The sequence below is a fragment of the Pinus tabuliformis genome, chromosome 4_2 (genome assembly GCF_031772625.1).
Source record: "Pinus tabuliformis cultivar Carrire ecotype Pingquan chromosome 4_2, CPIR1, whole genome shotgun sequence".
Taxonomy (NCBI): Eukaryota; Viridiplantae; Streptophyta; class Pinopsida; order Pinales; family Pinaceae; genus Pinus; species Pinus tabuliformis.
The window spans coordinates 882,986,011-883,009,126 of NC_142304.1; the positions used below are offsets into that span (position 1 = coordinate 882,986,011).

Below are 23,116 nucleotides of genomic sequence, written 5' to 3' on the forward strand. Positions count from 1 at the left end.
TATTATTATTTTTTAAATTTTTAAATTTTTTTATTATTTATTATTTTCTTATTATTTTTAAAATTTTTAAATTTTTAAATTTTTTTTATTATTTTTTATTTATTTCTTTTTTTTAAATTTTTAAATTTTTTTATTTCATTTTTTAAATGGATCATCGAACTAAACCTTTGGAAACATCACCCAGGACCTAGGACTTAGGACTCACGAGGGGATTTAAAACATTTTTCGACCCTCAAGACACATTACATCATGACTTTTACAACTTACATCTCAAGGGGACAAGCCCACTTAATACAGACCCTCATAAATCACCCAGTTCTGCGACACAACTAGAATCTAGCAGATTAACACACTAGGATTCTCCTAAAGTTCTAATGACAAAATCCATCCCGGCTTTGGGGTCAGGTTTGAAGGAAAACTCTGCCGATCCATGGATCGGTGAGACAAAAAACCTTCCGGGACATAGATTATCATAGAAAGTTAGGTCCACCTAGGCAATTTTACATACATGACTCTGATCTACTTAGATTATTTACAATTCATACATGCAGACTGGGTTTACAATGGAAATGATCAAGCTGCTGATGACTGTAGGCTGGCACGGACACGTCGTTCAGGTGCTATCTCTTTCTGCTAAGAAAAGAGGGCGTACCGCATGGGAAGTTGACCAGTAGTGGTCAACATCTGGCTCTACTTGGGGACACGTTGCTGCTATGTAGGAATGTGAGAATCCAGAATCTGCATCCATGCAACACACAACAAAATATAAGTAGCGTCCGTCCAAAATCATCATATACCTTAAGCACAGGAAAGATAAAAGCTCTTCATTTATTAACTAACTAATAACATGAAAAGTAAATCTAATCCTAAAAACAGAAATGAAATTCTGAAAAGACAAGGAGTAGGGTTAGAAATACGATACAAAGGATGCCCTACGGCATCAGATGTGTTCAATATAGTGCATACTGAGCATTTGCCTGCTTTCAGGCAAATCTGTGGGCTGCTTGTCGGATGTGCCGTGTCCAATTTTGCATATGGTAGGACTCTTTCCTATCCGAAAATCAAGCTGCTCACGGCCGTCTGATGTATCAAATCTTCGTCTTATCTTCTTTCTCTTGCGCTTTTTCTTTTTGGATGGTTGAATTACTGATGACCTGGTACTTTCTGTTTCAAGCTATCAGATGAAGTATGTAAGATATGCGTGCTATGTCTTTCTTCATCTTGCATCTGATCTTTATCATTCTTAAGTCTGTCTGGATCACCCTCAATCAACCATCTTTCAATCGAATCAACAACCTCCCAATAATAAGATGAATCTTGTTGCAGCAAATGAGAAGGCTCTTGGTTTCTCTTATCATCTAACCATTGTTGGATCTTTTGAACTTGTATTCTAATGGCATCCATCTGACTAGAGCATTCATCCCTTATAGCACTGATTTGTATGGCATGATGCTCTTGCATGTGTTTTATTACTTTATCATTCTTTTCTTTTATGTCCATCAAGCAATGTTGCATGAAATTTATTTCTTCTTCATGATTCGCTTGCATGTCAGCCAACTGATTGTTATGATTGAATGTCATGATAGTCATTTCCTCATCCATAGTGAATAACTTATTTTGCATAGAGTCAATTTCCCTATCATGATCAGCTTTCATGGTCACCATATTTTCTTCTAAGACTGACCACCTGCTTTGCATGTTTCCAATTTCTGTTTCATATTTAGTTTTCATGGCCTCAATTTCTTTAGTATGGTGACTTTGCGTGACCTCAATCTCCCTGTTACGTTTTTCCAGATGGGTGCATAAGGTTTTCACATCATTGACATAATTAGTTTGATTGATTTCCATATTTCTCACCAGCATCATTAGATCTCGTAAAATTTGCTTTTGCTCTTCCCTTTCATTGTCATTTGTCCCTGATTTTTCACTATCATGAACTGCAATATTTCTGGTGGATGACACATTCTGACATGATGAATCGTCTTGGGATCTTTCAGTTGGACCTCTTATTAAATTACTTTCATTCTGCTGCACAATTTTAGAGGCAGAAGGCAAGTTGTTTGGATAACCATATTTATCTTTAAAAGCATCAATAATGTCTTCTAAAGAAGTGAAGGATTCCTTAGGAAAACTGTTAAACCAATTCAAAGCATCATCTTCTAAAGAAAGGACAAATAGAAGCATTTTGATATCTTCATGATTAAATTGAGGGGATCTGCAATATATGATCATGATGCGATCAAACAAGCCTAGATGCCTTCTAACAGCGATTGGATCACCACCCGAAAACATAGGTAACTTAGGAATGGCATCTTCCGGAAAATCATGGAGACGTTCAGTAAAACGACATGGCTTAAATGAATAATCCATGAATGATAAGGGATTAAAAGGATGATAGAACTAGATATCTGCTCAAGAAAATCAAAAGATGAAAGAAATGGAGTCGCCACTTGAACAACAAATCTGATTCTAAGATCCGAGAAGCAATCAACAAACAGATATGCGGTAGGCTTCTTGTCTGGGAAAAAATAAGAAAATGGAGTCGCCACCCAAACAGGAAACAAACCAAAGAGGTACTGCTGATACGTGATGAAAAGATGCAAAATATTGAATCTGCCAGCTCAAATGAGAGATGAGAAGATGAGAAGATGCATGTCGATGAAAATCCAGGAACAGAAAAACTCTGTCCCTGGCAACGGCGCCAAAAAATGTTGGCGATGCCGGATTAGATGAAAAGATAAAAATGAGAAGGAAGATTTGTCGTTTGAAACACCGAGAAAAAGTATTCCCCGGCAATGGCGCCAAAAAATGTTGTCGCGCGGATTGACATGACAACCCTCAGACCGGGGCTGTCACACTGATCCCCGATCCCTCCGTTTAAGCCTGTCTCCCGCGGCTAAGGGGGGTAGTCCCTATGAGATGATGAGGCCAACTGTCGACCAGTTGGTTGGGAGACACGAGATACGATATAAAAAGCACTAAAATGATTTGATTAATTGAGCAGACCAGTGCCTTAAGAGATTATTGTTAAAATGATTACTTGTTAGATATAGAAAAAATAAACCGTGAACAGCAATCATTTGTCATCAAAAGGTATCAGCGAAATCACATAACCAAACGATATCCAGCGACTGAGAATTTTGAAAAAAGATAAATGCTTTAAACCACCACGAGAATCCTAGACCATTAACTAGATATCATATTCGCATCTCGACTTGAAAAATTCAGATCTTAAGATATAACATGAAAAACAACTGAAACTGGCAAAAATGATTTTCCAAATTTTTTATGTGATAAAATGAAACCTAAAAACCCTAAACCCTGATAAAAATTGCATAAAGCAAAAAATTTGAAACCCTGGATCAGAGAAAATTGAAACCCTAAGACAACTGATTAATTTACAGATTTGGCCCCTTAACAGCCAGATTCAGCAATAAGAACGAAAATATTTTAACGAAACGAAAATTTCAGATTTGTCACTGTGAAGAACTTCAGAAAATTTCTCATGCAAATCAAATAAATAAACTGAATGATAGACCCAGGATCAAATCCAACTGGGCTCAGCAAAAAATGCTTGCGGGAGTTGGCTGGTTCAGCCGAGAACTTCCCCGAACGCCCACAAAATTCCTTCAGAAAATGTTTTCTGCACAGCTCAAAACAACCGTCAACAAAGAGGGCAAAAATGTTGCTAGATCTCAAACAGTAATGGAGATACCTGCCATTACTTCAGAAACCCTAACAGCACCCAAACCCCAGCAAGTGAACAAGATACCTGTGCTCACAATACTCTATAAGAAGCTAATATTAATGGCTGAAAATAACATATGCAAAAAATGAAATGATCTCACAGCATTCCAAGAGAGTAACACCAGCAAGATATGGACCCCAAAGTCTTCCTTTATTAACCAGAAACAGATTTACAAGAGAGCTTCTTCAGTCTTAGACTCACAGATCGAATGAATCTGAAATGACCAGCTAAGACCCTATATAAAGGAAATGATCCCAACGGCTAGTTCGAATGATCCATGTAGAAATGATCTCGACCGCTGATGAGGATCAAGACATCTCTTGATCTCATCCGTCGATTTATTCAATTAACTTTTTATTATTATTTTTAAAATTTTTAAATTATTTTTTTATTATTATTTTTTAAATTTTTAAATTTTTAAATTTTATTATTATTTATTATTTTATTATTATTTTTAAAAATTTTAAATTTTTAAATTTTTTTTATTATTTTTTATTTATTTCTTTTTTTAAAATTTTTAAATTTTTAAATTTTTTTATTTCATTTTTTAAATGGATCATCGAACTAAACCTTTGGAAACATCACCCAGGACCTAGGACTTAGGACTCACGAGGGGATTTAAAACATTTTTCGACCCTCAAGACACATTACATCATGACTTTTACAACTTACATCTCAAGGGGACAAGCCCACTTAATACAGACCCTCATAAATCACCCAGTTCTGCGACACAACTAGAATCTAGCAGATTAACACACTAGGATTCTCCTAAAGTTCTAATGACAAAATCCATCCCGGCTTTGGGGTCAGGTTTGAAGGAAAACTCTGCCGATCCATGGATCGGTGAGACAAAAAACCTTCCGGGACATAGATTATCATAGAAAGTTAGGTCCGCCTAGGCAATTTTACATACATGACTCTGATCTGCTTAGATTATTTACAATTCATACATGCAGACTGGGTTTACAATGGAAATGATCAAGCTGCTGATGACTGTAGGCTGGCACGGACACGTCGTTCAGGTGCTATCTCTTTCTGCCAAGAAAAGAGGGCGTACCACATGGGAAGTTGACCAGTAGTGGTCAACAGACTGCGCGTCAAATCGAAATTTTTCTTACTGCGTTCATACCTCCCACGGTTTTATAAGTTTTTTGACTTAGTTATTTTTTATGCAATCGTTGAAATGCAATATGTGTTTATCATAAGCGTGAGTCAATTCGGTATGCGTTATGTTTTAGATTTTCATTTGGTTGCATTTTAAACATTTAGGGTTTGAGTTCTTTTTTTTTAATTAGCTTTTGTTATTTAATCTTTTTTAGGATTGTAAAAATTTTGTTTAGAATTAATTTTGTTTGATTTTAGAATAATCTTTAACTTAGATTCTATTTTAGTTTAGGTTTGTTAGGTTTTATTTTTATTTAGATTTTAATTTAGTTTTGCTTTAGTTTTAGATTTACTTTAAAAAAAAAAAAAATCATAAAAAAATTTTGTGGAAATCTTCTTTTGCCAGATTCAGTTATTCTCGAGAAATTATCGCGTTATATCTTTTGTGTTGAGATTAAAATTTTCGATTTATGCTAGTCTGCATACGAATGACCATCTTAAAGATTTAGCTGCATAAAGGTGATATCTGGTTGATGATTCATGATTTGCGTGGTTGTTTAAAGCATTCATCTCTTCAAAATTCTCAGTTACCGGATATCGTCATTGAGCTTTGGTCATTATAAGAACGTTGTTGTTTTAACTGATATCTTGCGTCGTTCTAGTTATTTGATGATAAATGATTACTGTTCATGGTTTATAATTTTACATTATCTAGCAAGTAATTGTTTAAACATCGCTCTCATAAGGCACTGGTCCGCTAAATTAATAAAATCATTTTAGTGCTTATCATATCGTGTCTCCCAACCAACTGGTCGACAGTTGGTCTTCGTCATATCATAGGGTCTACCCCCCTTAGCCGCGGGAGACAGGGTTAAACGGAGGGATCGGGGATTAGGGTGACAGCCCCCGGTCTGAGCGTTGTCGTGTCAATCTGTGCGACAAGTTGTTTTAATACTTGAAATCTAATCAGCATCATTGTGTTTGATATCTAATTGAGGCATTGTTAAGAAATCATTAGATAATTGCTCTAAGTTAAAGATCATAATCTTAAGAGGCTTTGATATCTTGGTTGTTTATCTTAAGCATTTGGCATCTTAAGTTTTATTGGTTATTATTCTAAGTAAGCATTTCAACATTGGTCATTGGCATATCTAAAGTAATCATTTCTAAACATCTTGTTGAATATTGTTGAATATTCGCACTTGTATCTTTAAGCACATGTCTTGTCTTAAGATTGTTATCTAATCATTGTTAAGTACGTTCGCTATAAGATAATTCACACTAAGTATTTAACTAGCATAAACAATCTTAACTTAAAAAGACTTCACTCAATCTATCTTCCATAAGCATTCTAGGATCTAGTCTGCATTAAGAACTTACCTCCTAGCATAAGTTAGGTTGATAGACTCTTAGGGAAACCCTTTTCCAATTAGCTTGAGGGATTCAACTCTTCTTAACGGTTAACACAATGACCTTGCAATTGTCAGAGCCACAGTCTTTGTAGCGTCGAAGGCACTGGGTGGGTGGAACACAAGGGGAGGTATCGTTAATTAGGTCACTGCCTGCTTCCTGTTGGAAAATCAAAGTAATTATATTAGGGTTTGATTCTCCTTACTTGATAATTACTTGTGAGTATGTTGGGTTCTTTTACTTCTTTATTATCTTATCTTTCATCAAGCAATTACCATATTATGTGTGTATGAAGATCACAAAACAAGAGACACAAGATATAGGCACATGCCAAGACAAAAACGCCTTCGAGGGGAAAACCCAATCAAGATACTTCTTCCTTTCAATAGTATCCTTTAAGACTCTTTACCCTAGACCAAGACCAAACTTTCCTTCCACACCAAGTCAGCCTCCCAAATCTTCGACAACTTCTAGCAACTTCGACTAGGCAGCAGCTTCCAACAACAGAGAAATACTAGGAGACTTCAATCTCTCAATCCAGACCACGAAACAGAGAGAGAGAGGCACCAAAATTTTGATTTTCTTCCTCTCTATAGACTTCCCCAAACTCGTACTTCTTTCGACCTCTCGACAACAAACTTCGCACTTCTCCAATTCCTCTTGAAATAACGAACTTGCTTGAGAGTTGATGCTTTAAATGACTTCAACCTCCTTGTATATATAGGCTTCATGTGGGTCAAATTAGGGTCCTTCGCCGACTTGATCTCTCTTAGGCCAACTTGATGTGGAGGATACATAATTCATATTTGACTCAATATAAACCCTTTTTACGTGATTCAAAAGCCCAAGAAGGGTCTCTTTGAATGTACAATGACTCTATAAACTCAACATTAATCCTAGGAGTCCACAATGGGAACTTTGACTAATATAGTTGTTGGAAATAATACTGAGAGGGGGGGGTGAATCAGTATTATTAGATCAATAAAACTTTTTCATTTCCATACTTAGATACATATACGCTACTTCATTCAAGGGAACCCGCGTGTATACGCAGCTGTGTCTAAAGCAACTAGCGTATATCCAAAATACTTATGATTCAGTTAATCCATTAAATGTTGATCTTTAGTTAGTGCATCAGAACTTCATTAACCATATGAACAGTAAGCAGGTGCAGTAACACAGAACAGATCATCACACACAAGAAGCACACATGAACACCATGATATAAGGTGGAAACCCATTGTGGGTGAAAACCACCTGTTGCAATTCGTTTCTATCTTCCTTTATTAAGAAACTTCTTTTACAATGTACTGGTGCAGTCCTTTACCAGCACGCAGGCTACAACCTGCAGAAGGCTACAACCTTCTCTCGTTCTCCAGACTCTCCTGGAAGGGAGCTCCAACCCCCTTTGCTCTTGTACTAGCTAAGATACTAGTACGTAGGCGCCAGCCTACAATCTTCTCTCCTCCAGGTACCACATTTCATAAATTTTCAGACTGGATACTCCTGAAGCACAACACATAATCTGAAGGCCACGTTTCATCAAATTTTCATACTGGACCCATAAATATCATTGAAGCACAAAACAATCAATACTCGCATCATCAATCTCTGAATCACTGAAACACTGAAGCCCTGTCAACAACACAGTCACCAGAACACAGAGCAGAACTCTGCAATAACAATCAGAACCAACTATACCATCAAAATCATGCATCAGACTCCAGAGTGCATACGCTACTTGGAAGTGCCGAACCTGCGTGTATACGCAACTTCATCAAGATGAACCAGCGTATATGTCATTAATCACTTATTCATAACTTTGCTGCACTTCCTGACTTCAGACATAACCAGATCATGACATATACAAAGATAATATATGTGTTAGCACCCAGATCTAGTCCATCAGATCTCATAAATATGAGTCATTATGATCTTGATCCAATATTAGTTCTCATCCATCAATACTGAAGCTAAACACAATCAGCCAAACAAGATATGCAGAATACTGACACCTTTAAACTGTCATCAGAACCCTTCAACAACCAGAACCACCTGTAACTTCAAATATCATAGCTCAAAAGGTATACGCTACTACAATGAACTCAACCTGCGTACATACGCTCTTACACCAAAGCCAACCCGCGTACAGATCTATAAATATTCAATCATGACTTGCAGCGATTTCAAACTTAAGTTATACCCAGTTCAGATCATTACATGCGTCAGTATACAGATCTAGAATAAACATAATTAATCATATAGAGATAGTTCATTTCAAACCATTTGATCCCGATCTATCCTTAGATCTTGTTCTCCATCAACCGGTGAGATCCCTCCTTAGCTCAGATCAAGCAATGCATCATCAACCCATAACCTGCATACTAGATCTCATCCTTCATAAGATATTCAAGACTTTTCGGATGCCCTTGCCTAATGATCTTCTTCTCCTTTTATAGTCTTAGGCCTTGCTCAATACCACGGTCCAAAACCATAATAAATCAATACCAAGAGCCCAATACTTGGGATCAACACACTTGTCGAGATACCATTGTCCAAAACCATAGGTTCAAATACCGAGGACTAACTACCACGGATCAAAAGTAAGCTTTCCGACATGTACGCGCTTTTCCGTGCATAAAACTGCGTCTATACCCTACTTGGTATATAGCGAACCTGCGTATACGCGACTTGGTATATAGTGAACCTGCTTGTATACCCTACTTGGTATATAGCGAACCTGCGTATACGCGACTTGGTATATAGTGAACCTGCGTGTATACCCTACTTGGTATATAGTGAACCTGCGTATATATATTTTCTCTTCATACTTGTAGTCTGATCATCAATTCCTTGTTGCTATCCTTCTGCACTATGATTTGTTATCAGTGTGATTTGCCATCAAGGACAGCACTTGTCTCATAATGCCAACAATAATGATGACCCAAGCATGAAACCCATGCTTTAATAAGTCATTGTTACAATAATAAAAAATATTTTCTTTATTCTTTTGACAAGTACATTATTGAAGACTAAACATAGTTACATTTTCTAACACTTCCCGTTGGCTTCCATTTCACAACCTACTCTAAATATTGTTTCTCAAAACAGTTAAGGGAGAGGTTCAACTTAGACTGGGCATATAATTAAAACTAACCAAGATCATTGCATCACACATAGATTTTAGGAATTGCATATCATATAGGATAGTCTATCATATTAAGCAGCAGGTGTCCATCCCATTACTTGGTTTCAATTTATAATAAGCAAGAATTGTGACTCCATAAAGCACTAGTCTCATACTTGAAATCTAATCTAATCATTAATCTTGCTAAAATTCTAGTGAGTAGCTAGGTCACTCATCCGTGTCTCCCAAGCAAGTTGGTTCCCAACTTGTTTTCCTTCATCTCATTTCCATACAGACTAACCCCCATAGCTTGTTGTTGGGAGACAGCTAGAACAGAGTGGGCAGGGATCAGAGTGACAGCCCCCGCCCTGAGCGGTTGTCGCGGTGCCTGTACAATCTGGGCAACAACATTTTTTGGCGCCGTTGTCGAGGATAAATTTATTTTGTCCTCATCACTTCAACAACATTCCTCCTAATCTTTTAATCATTCTTCATTAGCCCGTCAAGCGACACAACATTTTTTGGCACCCTTATTGCATCATTCTTCATCTTCTCATGACCTTATCCTTAGTACTCAAACTAATCCTTTCATCTTGTTCATTCACACTTTTAGCAACTAGACATTTAGGTTGGTTCCCTATTTGGGTGGCGACTCCACTTATTCATTCATTTACAAGAGCTTATTGTTACTTTCTAGTAAGCATTCATTTTTCTCATATTAGAACCTCTCTCCGGTTTCCATTTGTGTTTCATCAATCCCAATAAAAAATCCATGGATTATTACAGGCCTTCCAACTTTGCCAACATCCAAGGATATCCACATGATCTGCCGAATGAGTCTACTATGTACAAACTGCCGATCTTTCAAGGAAACAATACAGTCAATGTCGAAACTCATATAAATAAGTTTAATCAAGATACACTCATGTAGCTGCATACAGTCACGAAGATGTTAGAATGAAATTGTCCTATCGTTAGAAGATGATGTGCTAGATTGGTTTCATGACAAGCTTGATGATTCTTTCAATTCGTTGCAAGCTCTCATCAGTGCCTTTAAGGATAAATATGAAAAGGACAAACTTATCAGAGAATTGACTCAAATAATTTGGGACATGCAAATAAATCATGAGAAGGAAATAAGAGCCTTAGAAGAAAAGATAAAAATCATTGAATTTAAGCAAGAAAGATTAAGGATGTATCGTCAAAGAAACATGGAAGAAAATCATACCAAAGAAATCACTGCTATAAAAGTTGAGCTAATTACAATTCATGATCGACTGAATAAAGTAGAAGAGTTTCAACGCAAGTCAGATAATGAAAGAAACAAAGAAATCACAACGGATAGCAAGCCTCCTAGTTCACTGGAACAATTCTCGTCATATGTCAAAGAAATCACTCGTCCCAATGAAAGCAGTTTGACGAAAATTACTACAATTAGAAAGGAGTTCAAGAACTATCAGGATGCTTATGTGTCACCTTTGACGAAGTATATTCAGAATAAGATTGAGCATCAAGACAAAGGATCTACATTGGTCACATTAAAATCCTCATTGTCCATTGATAAGAGAAATAAAGGGAAAAGTTTGATGTATCTCGTAGCCAGGAACAACAAGCCGAGCAAATAAATCAGAAGCTTGGTCTCTCCAAATTCAGCATGGCACGTACAAGAAACAACCCACAGACTTGCCGAAAAGTCAGCAAATGCTTATTATGCACTACATCGATGACATTTGATGCCACAGGGCATTGTTTTGTATAGCATCACTAACCCTGCTCCCTTTTATTTCATGTCATTAGATATTTTTATTTCACGCATCTTTATTATGTCTTTCATATTTCAGTTTGTTAGTAGATTTTTCTATTCCACCGATATTTTCTATATATATGCATGATGATTTCGATTTTGAATGGATATCTATTTGATGGACTTCTGTTTTCTTGGATGCAGGATTTTTGGATTCTCACGTTACTTCATAGAAGCAACGTGTCCCCATCTGGAGCCAAATGTTGCACAGTTTTGTCAAAGTTCCAAGGAAGTGGAAGTACAAATTTTTTCGATGTGATTAGATCATCTATCAACAATGTTGACCACTTGAGTGGCACCTGATGATTATATGAAGACTCCATGCCCAAGGATGTACCAAAGGACACTTGTACCATCAGATATCATCAATCAACAGAGTTTTTAAACTCTACTTCTATTCTCTCAACATCTTTCTTGTACCCAAATTCCACACCCTGCGGAGAATTGTAATAAGTGATACTAGTAATGATGAGTTTTGAGTATGTAACAGGCCTAGGGTGTTGGGACTCTATCAGCAAACGAGTACACCTTGGAGTGTTTTTTTTATCTGGTTAATTATCCCTTCTTTTTCAGAGGCGGATAATTTTTTGGGTTTCTCCACTCACTTTTTACCCCAAAGTTGGGGTAACGGTTTGAAGGTTGAACCCGAACACATCTTAATGTCTAGAGTCGATGTATATTACCATAATAAATCACACAAAAAAATTCGTGGAATTTGGTTAGGTCTAGGTAGTCATTTTTTAATTTTTTAGATTTCCGCACTGCGAAATTGCAATAAAAATTGTATTTGTAATGTAATAAGTGAGGTCTAGAGAAGTTGTATGGGGTATGAGTAATGAAATTTGCACCTCTCACCCTCAACTTTCTGCGAAGACACACTTTAAGAGGTTAAAAATGTGTCTTGAACCCTCAAAACCCACTTTCCTGAAGTTTAATGGGAAATCTGACAATTAATTAAGCCATAAATTAAATAATGGAAAAAAATAAATATCCACACATGCTAAATGTTATGGAAATGAAGTGGAAAATTATGGGGAAGTTAAAGTGAAGTCCAAAGCTGATGTGGACTCCTAAAATCAAGGAAAGGACATGTGCTCAAATAAAATCGAATTTTTGGCATTAAATGAGAAAGTTGCTTACTTGGAAATTTGAATTTGTGAAGTTAATGCACATTTGGGAGGATTTGGAAGAATATTTGGTGGATATTTTTGTGGGAAATTGTCCCCACATGGGTTACCACCCATATACACTTGTCATTCCATCATAAAATTCGAATTTGGCACATAAGAGAAGAAGAAAATGATGTCCACTTGCTAGAATTCGATTTTTACACTTGGCATTGGAGCTCCATTCAACAAATTCGAATTTCTCTTTGGGATTGTCACCTCATGCCACTTGTTTAATCACTTCTACATTGGAATTGGCTCCCATAGTTCTATATAATAGAGCCTCGAGCTCTCATTTGTAGGAATTAAAAAAGAGCTATTGTGCTTGGGGAATCATTGCTCTTATGTACACTTATGTTCTATTGCAATAAAAGACTTTGGGGTTTCACATATTGTTAATTTTTGGTATGTTCTATGCTTAAGAGCAATTTACTTCAATTCCTTAATTAGCCCAATATCAATATTCAGTTTAGCAATCACATCAGCATGATAGTAAAATGCAGATAGAACATACACATAAACAGTAGACGATAAGAAGACACAAGATGTGGCACCAGCCAGGGACAAACCCCAATGTGGGGAACCCTTGATCAATTCTTCTTATATTCTTCAATAGTTCAACAGAGAGAGATAGGACAAATTTACAAATCTGATAATTTATAACAACAGCAGTAAAGCCTAGACTAGAAAAGTCAATGCTGATCAAACAGGATGGAAATCTTCCTCTAAGTAGCTCGGTCAAGCCCAGTCAACTTCGGCCTTCAACAGTAAGCTCAATCAGCCCAAAACATTGCTCATAATTCTGATTTCATTCCACTGTTGATTGTTGTTCTGGTTAGGGTACTTGTTGCAGCCCTAAACTCCCTTGACAGTCTCCAAACAGTCCCTAAGAGAGTTGCGGCATACCCTTGAGGAGTTCATCAATCCAGCAACCCTCCACAAAACACTGTTGCAACATTGTTTGCACTGTTGTTTGCTGCACTCCTGGTTAGGGCACGTCCTGCAGCCCTAGTTCCACCACACAGTGAGCAAACAAGCCCTTGTAGGGTTGTGGTCCACCTTGGAGACCTTCCTCTCATGCCACGCTGCCTCCTAAAGGTGTTGTCCACCCATGACAGCCCTTAACACAACCTCCAGCTGTGTGCTATGGCCTGCGGCCTAGCACAACAGCTTGTTGTAGCTTTCAACCTTCACAAATGTCACCCAAACAATCCCAAACAGCAGTGTTATCTTCCTCATGAACTTGGCCTAGCTGACTGCACTTGCCAGCACCCAACCGCATGCATATCCAGCTCTATGCTGACCTGTCTTCAACAAATTTCTTCTCCTTGTGGTTGCGGCTTCCCTGCCTAGCAAACACACCTAAACCCATGCCCTAGAGCAGCCTCTTTCACCACGCTGTCACCTACAGCAAACTGAAATTCCCACACTGTCCTTAAGGCTCCTTCTTGTTGCGGCTAGGGCTTCCTCTTTGCTGCGGCTAGGGCTTCTTCTTTACTGCGTCTAGGACTTCTTCTTGTTGCGGCTAGGGCTTCTTCTTGCTGCGGCTAGGGCTTGAGATCCTTCTTTCCACCAAGTCCTCCTTTGGAGAAGACATACCCAAACGAGTGGAGAGAGAGATCATGAGATGATATGATGAAATAATGACTTGATGGTCTCCTCTTTTTATATGCAACGTTGAGGATGAGCTGGGGGTTAAAATGCTTGTTTTGCTTGCTGGCCGACCTTGACAATTTGTCAATAATACAAATAAATTCATATCTTCATTTTTACATGTCAGAATCGGATGATCTTTAGATCAATCCTACACCTCTCGGAGAGAGGAATCCAAGAAAAATATCAGTTGTCATAAATAAGGTGACTCACATGGAGTTTCGCCCTAGTTGCCAATTTTAACATATATGAAGTGTTGTTCTTCTTGAGCAAGGTAATATCTTGATCATTGTGTTTCATTTTCTACTTATGTTATTGTATTCATTAGTTTCCATTATGCTTTTAGAGATTTGTTAATATGCAGCTATCTCACATTGACATTTGGTTTTGAGAGTTTTCTCTAGATAACATTTTAATTGATTTTCCAATAAATCTCTAAGATCTCTTTATCATTGTATTTCTTTTAACCCATGTGGATCTAATGTTTATTCGAAGTTGTGTAAAGATGTCTCTTGGATCAAGCCTCAAGCGTGAGGGGAAATTCTTGGAGGAATCATCCCACTCTTGAGCATTCATGGAAGAACCCACATTTGTCATTTCCCAAGGCCTCATCTTACTATTCTGTGTGGCAGGGATCCTTGGCTTTTAACTTGTGTTTCAAAATCCAATTTCAATTAAAACCATTTGTCTCAATTGCTTGCGCTAATAACGATTTTATTTCGCTATTGAAGAGCATGCTGAAAATTAGGCAAGATTTGGAGTTTTGCTCCAATTCCTTAGTCTAAATTTTGTAGATTATATTTGTTAACTTTTTTCTTTGCTTTACACTAAGTTTGAGTGTTGGTTTTATAGAAAATTCAGATCCATTTATGGACTATGCTCACCTTTTGCGTTGACAGGATTGAGGAAGTTAAAGTTTGAAACTCTAACTATTTGTTGTAGGACCCCAAGAGCATTTGAAGATCAACTTTAGGGAGGCCGTGGGCAATCTTAGATAGCAGCAAATTAGCTTGGTCGTGGGCCTTTGTGCACTTGTAATTTTCAGATTTCAAGAGTTGTTTATTGGCCATTGTGGTTGCCACTTCTTGGAAGGAGATCTTGGTTCCTATAGGCTTCTATTTTGTAATTGTCTCTTCTATCTTTTGGGCAACCCATTAAAGGGCCTTCTACTCATTGTAAAAGCTAATAAAAGATCTATTTTCTTGAGGGAGCTTGGGTTTTACCCATGGCATCCCTTCTCTCCATTTAGGGAGAGAATTGTGTGGGTGAATTAACTTTTGCATCTTCTCGTTTTCCATTTTAATTACATGCTTAAAATTTACACAACCTCATTCATCACATTTTTATTTTTGTTCAAATAAGTTTGCTATAATTCAACTTAAGGTTTTGCATTCTCCATTTTATATGTTGATTTGAGCTGCAAGCACTTTACTTTAAACAATCTACTCTTCACATGTTCATTAACTTAATTTTTTATAAGTCATTTTAATTTCATATTGCAAATTCAAGTCCTCCTCCATCATTGCCCCTTTTTGGTCTCCTTTACCTCCTTTAACCCCTGATCTGCCATTCTAGCCTCCCCAACCCTCAAAGCTAGCCCTATTGGGCCTAGCACTGGCCCTCCTTAGCCTATTTCCCCTAGTTCCATATCTGAAGTTTTCAAGACTGATTCCTTGGTGGTTTTGCAGGAGAAATTTGCTCAAAAACTTGTGTTTTCAGGGGCAAGATCATTGATGAAATTTTGGGCTACTTGGGCAAGTTGATCTTTAAGGCCTTGGGCCTAGGATTTGATCTCTAAACCCTCATTTTGCCTCAATTTTATTACAGCAGTAATAACAGTGATATAATGGCTCTAAAATCACATTTGAATTGGTCAAAATCACTTAAAATTGCAAATTTAAAACTTTCCTAAATTTTGGCCACTAGGGAATTTTAGATCTAGCCTAAATCTAAAAATTTGTTTGCTGAAATTTACTGCATAAATTACTAAATCAAGTATGCAATTTTCTGAATCACATATCTAAATAGAGCTCAACATTTGATTTTTTCAGTTTCGGTAAATGTTTCCTATTTTTGGGCATATTGGACATTGGTTTTAGCATCTTTAGCTTGTTGATCTGTTGGTTTGTTTACTGTTGTAATAAGTTGTTTCAAATCTGATATATTACTGAATACATCATCATAAAGTGGGCTAAATACATAAATTTACATTTGCTAGCCATTGGAAAATTTTATGCTTTATATGTTGGGTAAATGCTATGATCTAAAGTGACTTCATTGCTGCTATCATAAGTCTAATAAAGTGCTGAAATTTTCTGAAGTATTACTGCTGATTTGATTTTTGAGATCTAACACTTGTTTGTCTCATTCTATGTTTACAAAAAATTCTAAATTTTGCACTAAAAGCACTCCTGCACTTAAGCTCTAAATCTTTGATCTTGTGACTGGTATAAGTTGTTTTAATACTTGAGATCTAATCGGCATCATTGTGTTTGATATCTAATTGAGGCATTGTTAAGAAATCATTAGATAATTGCTCTAAGTTAAAGATCATAATCTTAAGAGGCTTTGATATCTTGGTTGTTTATCTTAAGCATTTGGCATCTTAAGTTTTAATGGTTATCATTCTAAGTAAGCATTTCAACATTGGTCATTGGCATATCTAAAGTAATCATTTCTAAACATCTTGTGGAATATTGTTGAATATTCGCACTTGTATCTTTAAACACATGTGTTGTCTTAAGATTGTTATCTAATCATTGTTAAGTACTCTGGCTATAAGATAATTCACACTAAGTATTTAAATAACATAAACAATCTTAACCTAGGAAGACTTCACTCAATCTATCTTGCATAAGCATTCTAGGATCTAGCCTGCATTAAGAACTTACCTCCTAGCATAAGCTAGGTTGATAAACTCTTAGGGCAACCCTTTTCCAATTAGCTTGAGGGATTCAACTCTTCTTAGTGGTTAACACAGTGACCTTGCAGTCGTCAGAGCCACAATCTCTGCAACGCCAGAGGCACTGGGTGGGTGGAACACAAGGGGAGGTATCGTTAATCAAACCACTGCCTGCTTCCCGTTGGCTTCCATTTCACAACCTACTCTGAAGATTGTTTCTCAAAACAGTTAAGGGAGAGGTTCAACTTAGACTAGGCATATAATTAAAAATAACCAAGATCATTGCATCACACATAGATCCTAGGAATTGCATATCATATAGGATAGTCTATCATATTAAGCAGTGGGTGTCCATCCGGTTACTTGGTTTCAATTTATAATAAGCAAGAATTGTGACTCCATAAGGCACTGGTCTCATACTTGAAATCTAATCTAATCATTAATCTTGCTAAAATTCTACCGAGTAGCTAGGCCACTCATCTGTGTCTCCCAAACAAGTTGGTTCCCAACTTGTTTTCCTTCATCTCATTTCCATAGGGACTACCCCCCATAGCCCACTGTTGGGAGACAGCTAGAACGGAGTGGGCGGGGATCAGAGTGACAGCCCTCGTCCTGAGCGGTTTTCGCGGTGCTTGCACAATCCGAGCGACAACAGTTACCATCATTTGGAATGATGACCTTTAATTTTCAATATCTCTTCATAAGATTAAAATGCAAAGAAAGTGATTTTAGAGGTATCCAGGGGAAACCCTCTAAAACATTAAGCTCAAATGGAATGACAAAATTACTAAAAAAGGGGAACCAAGGTGTAATGGCACCATTGTGTTCACTAAATATTCAAACGTGAATATCATCTATGTCAGAGGATCTCCATAAAGTTATCAACAATCATTCCAAGGTATTTGGATCAATGCCTAAGGGTCTTCCACGGTTCCACCTGCTGGAGATCATGACTATGTTATTCATTTGCAGTCTGGAAGTGTGCCAAAGGTAAATAAGAAGGGAAAATCATACTAGAAGCAGAGACAAACCTTCAAACAAGGATTAAGCAGTCGAGTAATGCAACAATTGTGGAGTACCTCATCAAACATAGTAATGTAGCAGCGAAAAATATGACATGGGAAGATGACTTATTCATGGAGAATCACTATAAATTAGTTAAGTGTTGAGGAAAACACTTTTTTGAAGCGCAAGGGCATATTAAGCCCTATATAAGCCCCATGTAAACCTTAAAACCCCTTATTAAGACCTAGATATTGAGTGACTACATTTCTATTGTTATATTGTTATGTAGGCTAGGACCTTTCATGGTCTCATTTTATTATAATTGTACACTTTGTCTCACACACACACTAAGGAGACCTAGTCTTAGGATCATCAAATATTGTCTTCTACACTGCATTCATTGTAAAGGGAGGTTTCCCCCTCAAAGAGGACAGTAATTATTGGTTTCTTACCATTTTTAAGGCGCGAGGTTCATAACATCATCAGACATTTATTGATCATAAATCATAGAAAACGAGAATCATAGGGAACACCCGTTAGTGGTGATCACAGTCATCCTTAAAGTGAGGGAAAAGGGTGCCAACGTGACAGTGGTGACTCTTGTGAGTTCCACTTGTCTTGTCATCTAGTGAAGACTTTGCACTCAGGGTGATAGATAAAGTGGTAACAGGGAGCATCACCCAATGCAAAGACAGCTAAGTCAATAATTCAAGCTAATTTGAAGTTGGTCATTATGACTAATGCTCAAAGGAGATGGTGTTGAATTTTATAGCTATGGTCGGACTTCATATTAATGTATTTATTATTGATGTATTATATGATCTTCATGCTCATTTGTAAAATCAAATTATTTCTATTAAAAGACAAATTTAAATTTTATCTTTGGAGCCCCAAGTTGTTCAAGTCGGCCCTCTTCTCCTCGAGTCGGCTCAGCCTCCTATGCACCCATTCGACCTAATGATTGTCTATATATTGAAGTCATTTGTACTCTTCTCTACACACAATTCGTTCTGAGCATCAAGCAATGTATCTCTGGGCATACAAAGCAAGTTAAGGATCGGATCAAAGGTATAGAAGGCAAGACGAGTCACTTATAAGGACCAATTTTTTGTCTGTAGCAAATCTCTTGGAAGGGCTGAGATTTTCTGGGATTTGTCTTTGTGCTAGATGGCCAAATTTCTGTGGAACCAGGAGGCTGAAGATCTCTGACTATCTCAGAAAGAAGACTGAATTCTGTGGTTCGTATCTGTGGTAGAGGACTGAAAATCTGTGATACATATCCTGTGCAAAAAGGCTGAATTTCTGTTGATAATCTCTGTGCAATAAGGGCAGAGTCTTCTATCTCTGTGATTTCAAACAGGGCGGACTTGGACACTTGGTGGATGCTCTCACTGGTTAGATTATCCATAGATTTGACTTTGATGTCTCTCTTGCTGAATTGATTCTATAAGGAAAGGATTGCTGGGTATTCCCCCATGTGGGTTTTCCCAGGGTAAAATGATGTGTTCTTGTGTGGCTGTCTCTTTATGATCCTAATATTGTTGATGTCTTCTGTATAATTGCTTAATGATGGAATAATGAGTAATAAATAAGTGTGTAAATCCATTAGAAATAATTATCTGTATAGAAGACACCCTAAAAATCAATAGAAGGGCCATGCATGAATGACCTACTATACACAGTTAATCTCAAAAATGATATTTAAAAAACTATAAGCTTATCCATAAGTTCCAGAAGTAAAAGCACATTAATCTATGGATAACTACCAAGCCAAGATAAATTGATGTTGTAAAACTACAATGTTCAAAATCTCAAACATTCAGGGATGAGAAAAGAAATAGGCACAATCAGAATAAATTTAATATCTTGAGCACCACATTTCTAGATGTGCATAAGGCATCCAAGACAGCAACTTGCCTTGTGAATAACACCAAATGCAATAGCTGGGGCCGACAAAGCCCCTCCGCACTCCCATAATACAGAAAGAAAGCCTCTGTCATAGCAGTAATCCATGACAGCTCTTGGTGTTAGAATGTCGAATTCCACAACTTCCACACCTTTCGATGTGAGTCTCCTTTGAAAGTCCCTACGAGCTCCCCTTTGTGTTGCTACTATAGTTTGAGTAGAAGATACATCCCAAAGATTTGCATCTTCAGGTAGATTCAAAGTTCTTGACATAACAATCCGAATCGGTAAATGTCCACCTTCCTGTCTAGTTGTTAAACGTGGATCTGATAACAAGATAAAGATAAAATTAACTGCAAATCCATCTGAACCATTTCTTTATAAATGCCGCCTTCTAAGCAAAAAGTGACTTTACAATAGCAAATTAATCTGAAAAATCCAATAACTTACTATCACGACGCACAGTATTTCCTCCAACAACAACAGCATCGCTTCTACTGCGTGTTTCAAAGACTTGCTTGCGAGACATTTTACTACTCACCCATGCTGCATGCCCCGTGCTAGCGGCAATCTTACCTGTTGATTGTTGAACAACTCAAATTCAGCTTGGCTGGAGTTGAAAACATATCTGGTTTTCTAATTTGATTAAAGCATGCAATAAGTGCCAAACCTCTCACGAAACTTTTAGCTGGGGTTAAAGACATATGTGGTTTTCTAATTTGATTAAAGCATGCAGTAAGTGCCAAATCACGAAACCTTTGTCCACTAGATAAAATAATAAAGATAATAACAAATAAGCACGAATAAAGGTCTCTGCAATATCCAGAAAACTGTCAATTCACTTCTAGAAAACTAAAAAAGCACTCATTTCACAAAAGAGGAAAGCAGCTCACCATCCAGTGTCATTGCATATTTGAGAACTGAAAATGGGATCTGATATGCCTCTCTGTAAAGCAATGACGCATTTACCAATTGGCAAGCCTTCACAGCTTCCTGTAATAATATGAATTAATTGTAAGCTGATTGATATGCACTATTAAGAAACTGTTCTGAATATAAATATGTATCAGGTAGGATGTGTGATAATGTAAAAGGTAATAAAGTTGATAATATTTCTTTGTCAAACTCAAGAAAGTTAAACTCTAAATTTCTATGAAGATGAAGTTGAGACCATTAATGCAACCAAGGCTATACAATAAACAAAGTCTTCTACGAATAACACAACAAACATTATAGAAGAAGCAGCAAGAGCTGATGGAGAACAGAGCACCAAAGTGACAGAGAAAACGAAAATATACATGCTATAGGTGAACCTATCATGCATCAGGAAGAACTAGTTCAACCATAACCAAACAATGCGAACCAATGAAGCTTATTGATTATTAAGGGAAAAGAACAGACAAAGCCTTAATGACAAGATCTCATCTTTTGAGAAGATGCTATACCATGGACACATCCTTGCACATTATAAAATATTAAAATCAGATATCCATTCAATTATTCCAAAAACATTTTGGACAGTTCAGCATCATCCTTTGTGGACTGGTCATTTGATCCATCATGGCATGCATTCATGTCAAACATTAACATTTATAAGCTAAACTAAGTGTATTCTTGAAAGCACATATACTTCAGAATTTTCCGAATCATCCTCAAATTGCACTCAAACTCGTGGCATCATGAAAATAGCAACTGGAAGCAGAATAAGTTGGTGTACCTATCCTTTGAAGGTAATGCAATGAATAGGGAAAGAATCTTCCTATGAATCAAAGAAGTCTCCCTAAAATTTTGATACAGATTGGGATGCATCCATATGTATAAAACAAAAAAGGATGCAATAAAGGATATGCCATATACAGAAATACATCTAAAAACATATACGGAAAAAAATACCATGAAACAATTGACAAGCCTTCAAAGCTTCCTATAATATTATGAATTAATCATATTATGATTGATATGCACTATTAAGAAACTCTTCCCAATATAAATGTGTATCGAGTAGAATGTATGATAATATTATCGTAGAATGTATGATAATATAAAATATAATAAAGCTGATAATGTTTATTTTTCCAGTTCAAAATTCACAAGGAAAATTTTAAGGATGGAAAATTTTCTTGAAGTTTAAAAACATTGGCGAATCTCACTAATCCCTAATATGAAAACTATAAAATGTTTATTGATATATTTGTAAAATTATTCAAATTTATAATGATTTAATATATAGTCTCTATATAATGTTGGCGATTTTTATGGTAAAATAATTTTATATTCTAAAATTTGGGTGAATTGTCTTTTATAAAAATTGGAAATTGGCGAATCCTTTTTTGGAAAAAGCATGGAAAATTAGCCCACTGGGCAAAGATTAGCCCCTAAAGAAACTTGAACTCTAAAGTTCAAGGAAGATGAAGTTGATACTGTAAACCCCCAGATTTGCCTATGCAACTGGAGGATTAAGAGAAAGATAACTTTCATCAAGCCAGTAGTCATATACAATTTTCACAAAGATCAAAGACAGGTTTTCCAAGGATCAGAATTTATTTCAGAGGCATATGCATCAGTTTTGGGGAAAATTGTTATTTTTAGCAGTCCTAGTTTGAAGGTCTAAAAGTTAGAGGTGATTACATATTTGGGATCCTTGCAAGCTCACAATACCAATGACCTTTTTTCGAGTGACATGCAAGACACTGCTATTTTTAGCAATTAGGGTTTCAAGACTGATATGACAATTCTGAACATATATTTAAATTCCTTGTAGAAAATTGAATCCAATGAGCCTGATTTCATTGACATACAAGATGTTGCTATTTTTAGCAGTGTCTATTTTTAGTTGTGCTATATTTGGCAGTGATCTCCTAGCAGTTCCCTATATTTTTTCGTCTTTCCAGTTTTTTAGGAGTTGGACTACTATTTTTAGCATGCCTATTATTGGCAATGCTATTACTGGCAGATGAGGATGCCATGCACTTGGTTTTAGTGTGACACGTGGCGGCATCATTATTCCAATGAAACCCTAGGTGCCTCCTTTAAATTGACAGTGAACGAAAAAAAAATTACATGCTTCAGTTCTGTTTTTAGTGGATGACTCATCAATTGTTTTTGGCAAAGAAGGGTGCCTTGGTCAATTGATTCCTTCTTGCCAACTTTGGAAACCAGAAGATTATTTGTAGCAAAGACAACCTCATGGATTAGTGTGAATGGGAAAAAGAAAATTTATGGGATGGAGTTTGTTTTAGAAATTTTATTTATGAAAAAATCCACTTGTTTTGAGTAATGTCAACATTACATG

The 23,116-nt window shown here is 36.7% G+C and overlaps 1 protein-coding gene across 2 annotated transcripts in view; it reads right to left on the reverse strand.

Moving 5' to 3' along the window:
* LOC149172517 (riboflavin biosynthesis protein PYRR, chloroplastic-like) overlaps positions 1-23,116 on the reverse strand; it is a 341,086-nt gene that overhangs the window by 202,375 nt on the left and 115,595 nt on the right. For both annotated transcript variants that reach the window (XM_089424340.1, XM_089424341.1), the window contains exons 3-5: positions 20,718-20,817; positions 20,275-20,400; positions 19,837-20,150 (exon numbers count right to left, since the gene is read on the reverse strand). In XM_089424340.1, coding sequence (XP_089280466.1) covers positions 19,837-20,150; positions 20,275-20,400; positions 20,718-20,817 — 540 coding nt within the window. The remainder of the gene's footprint in view (positions 1-19,836; positions 20,151-20,274; positions 20,401-20,717; positions 20,818-23,116) is intronic.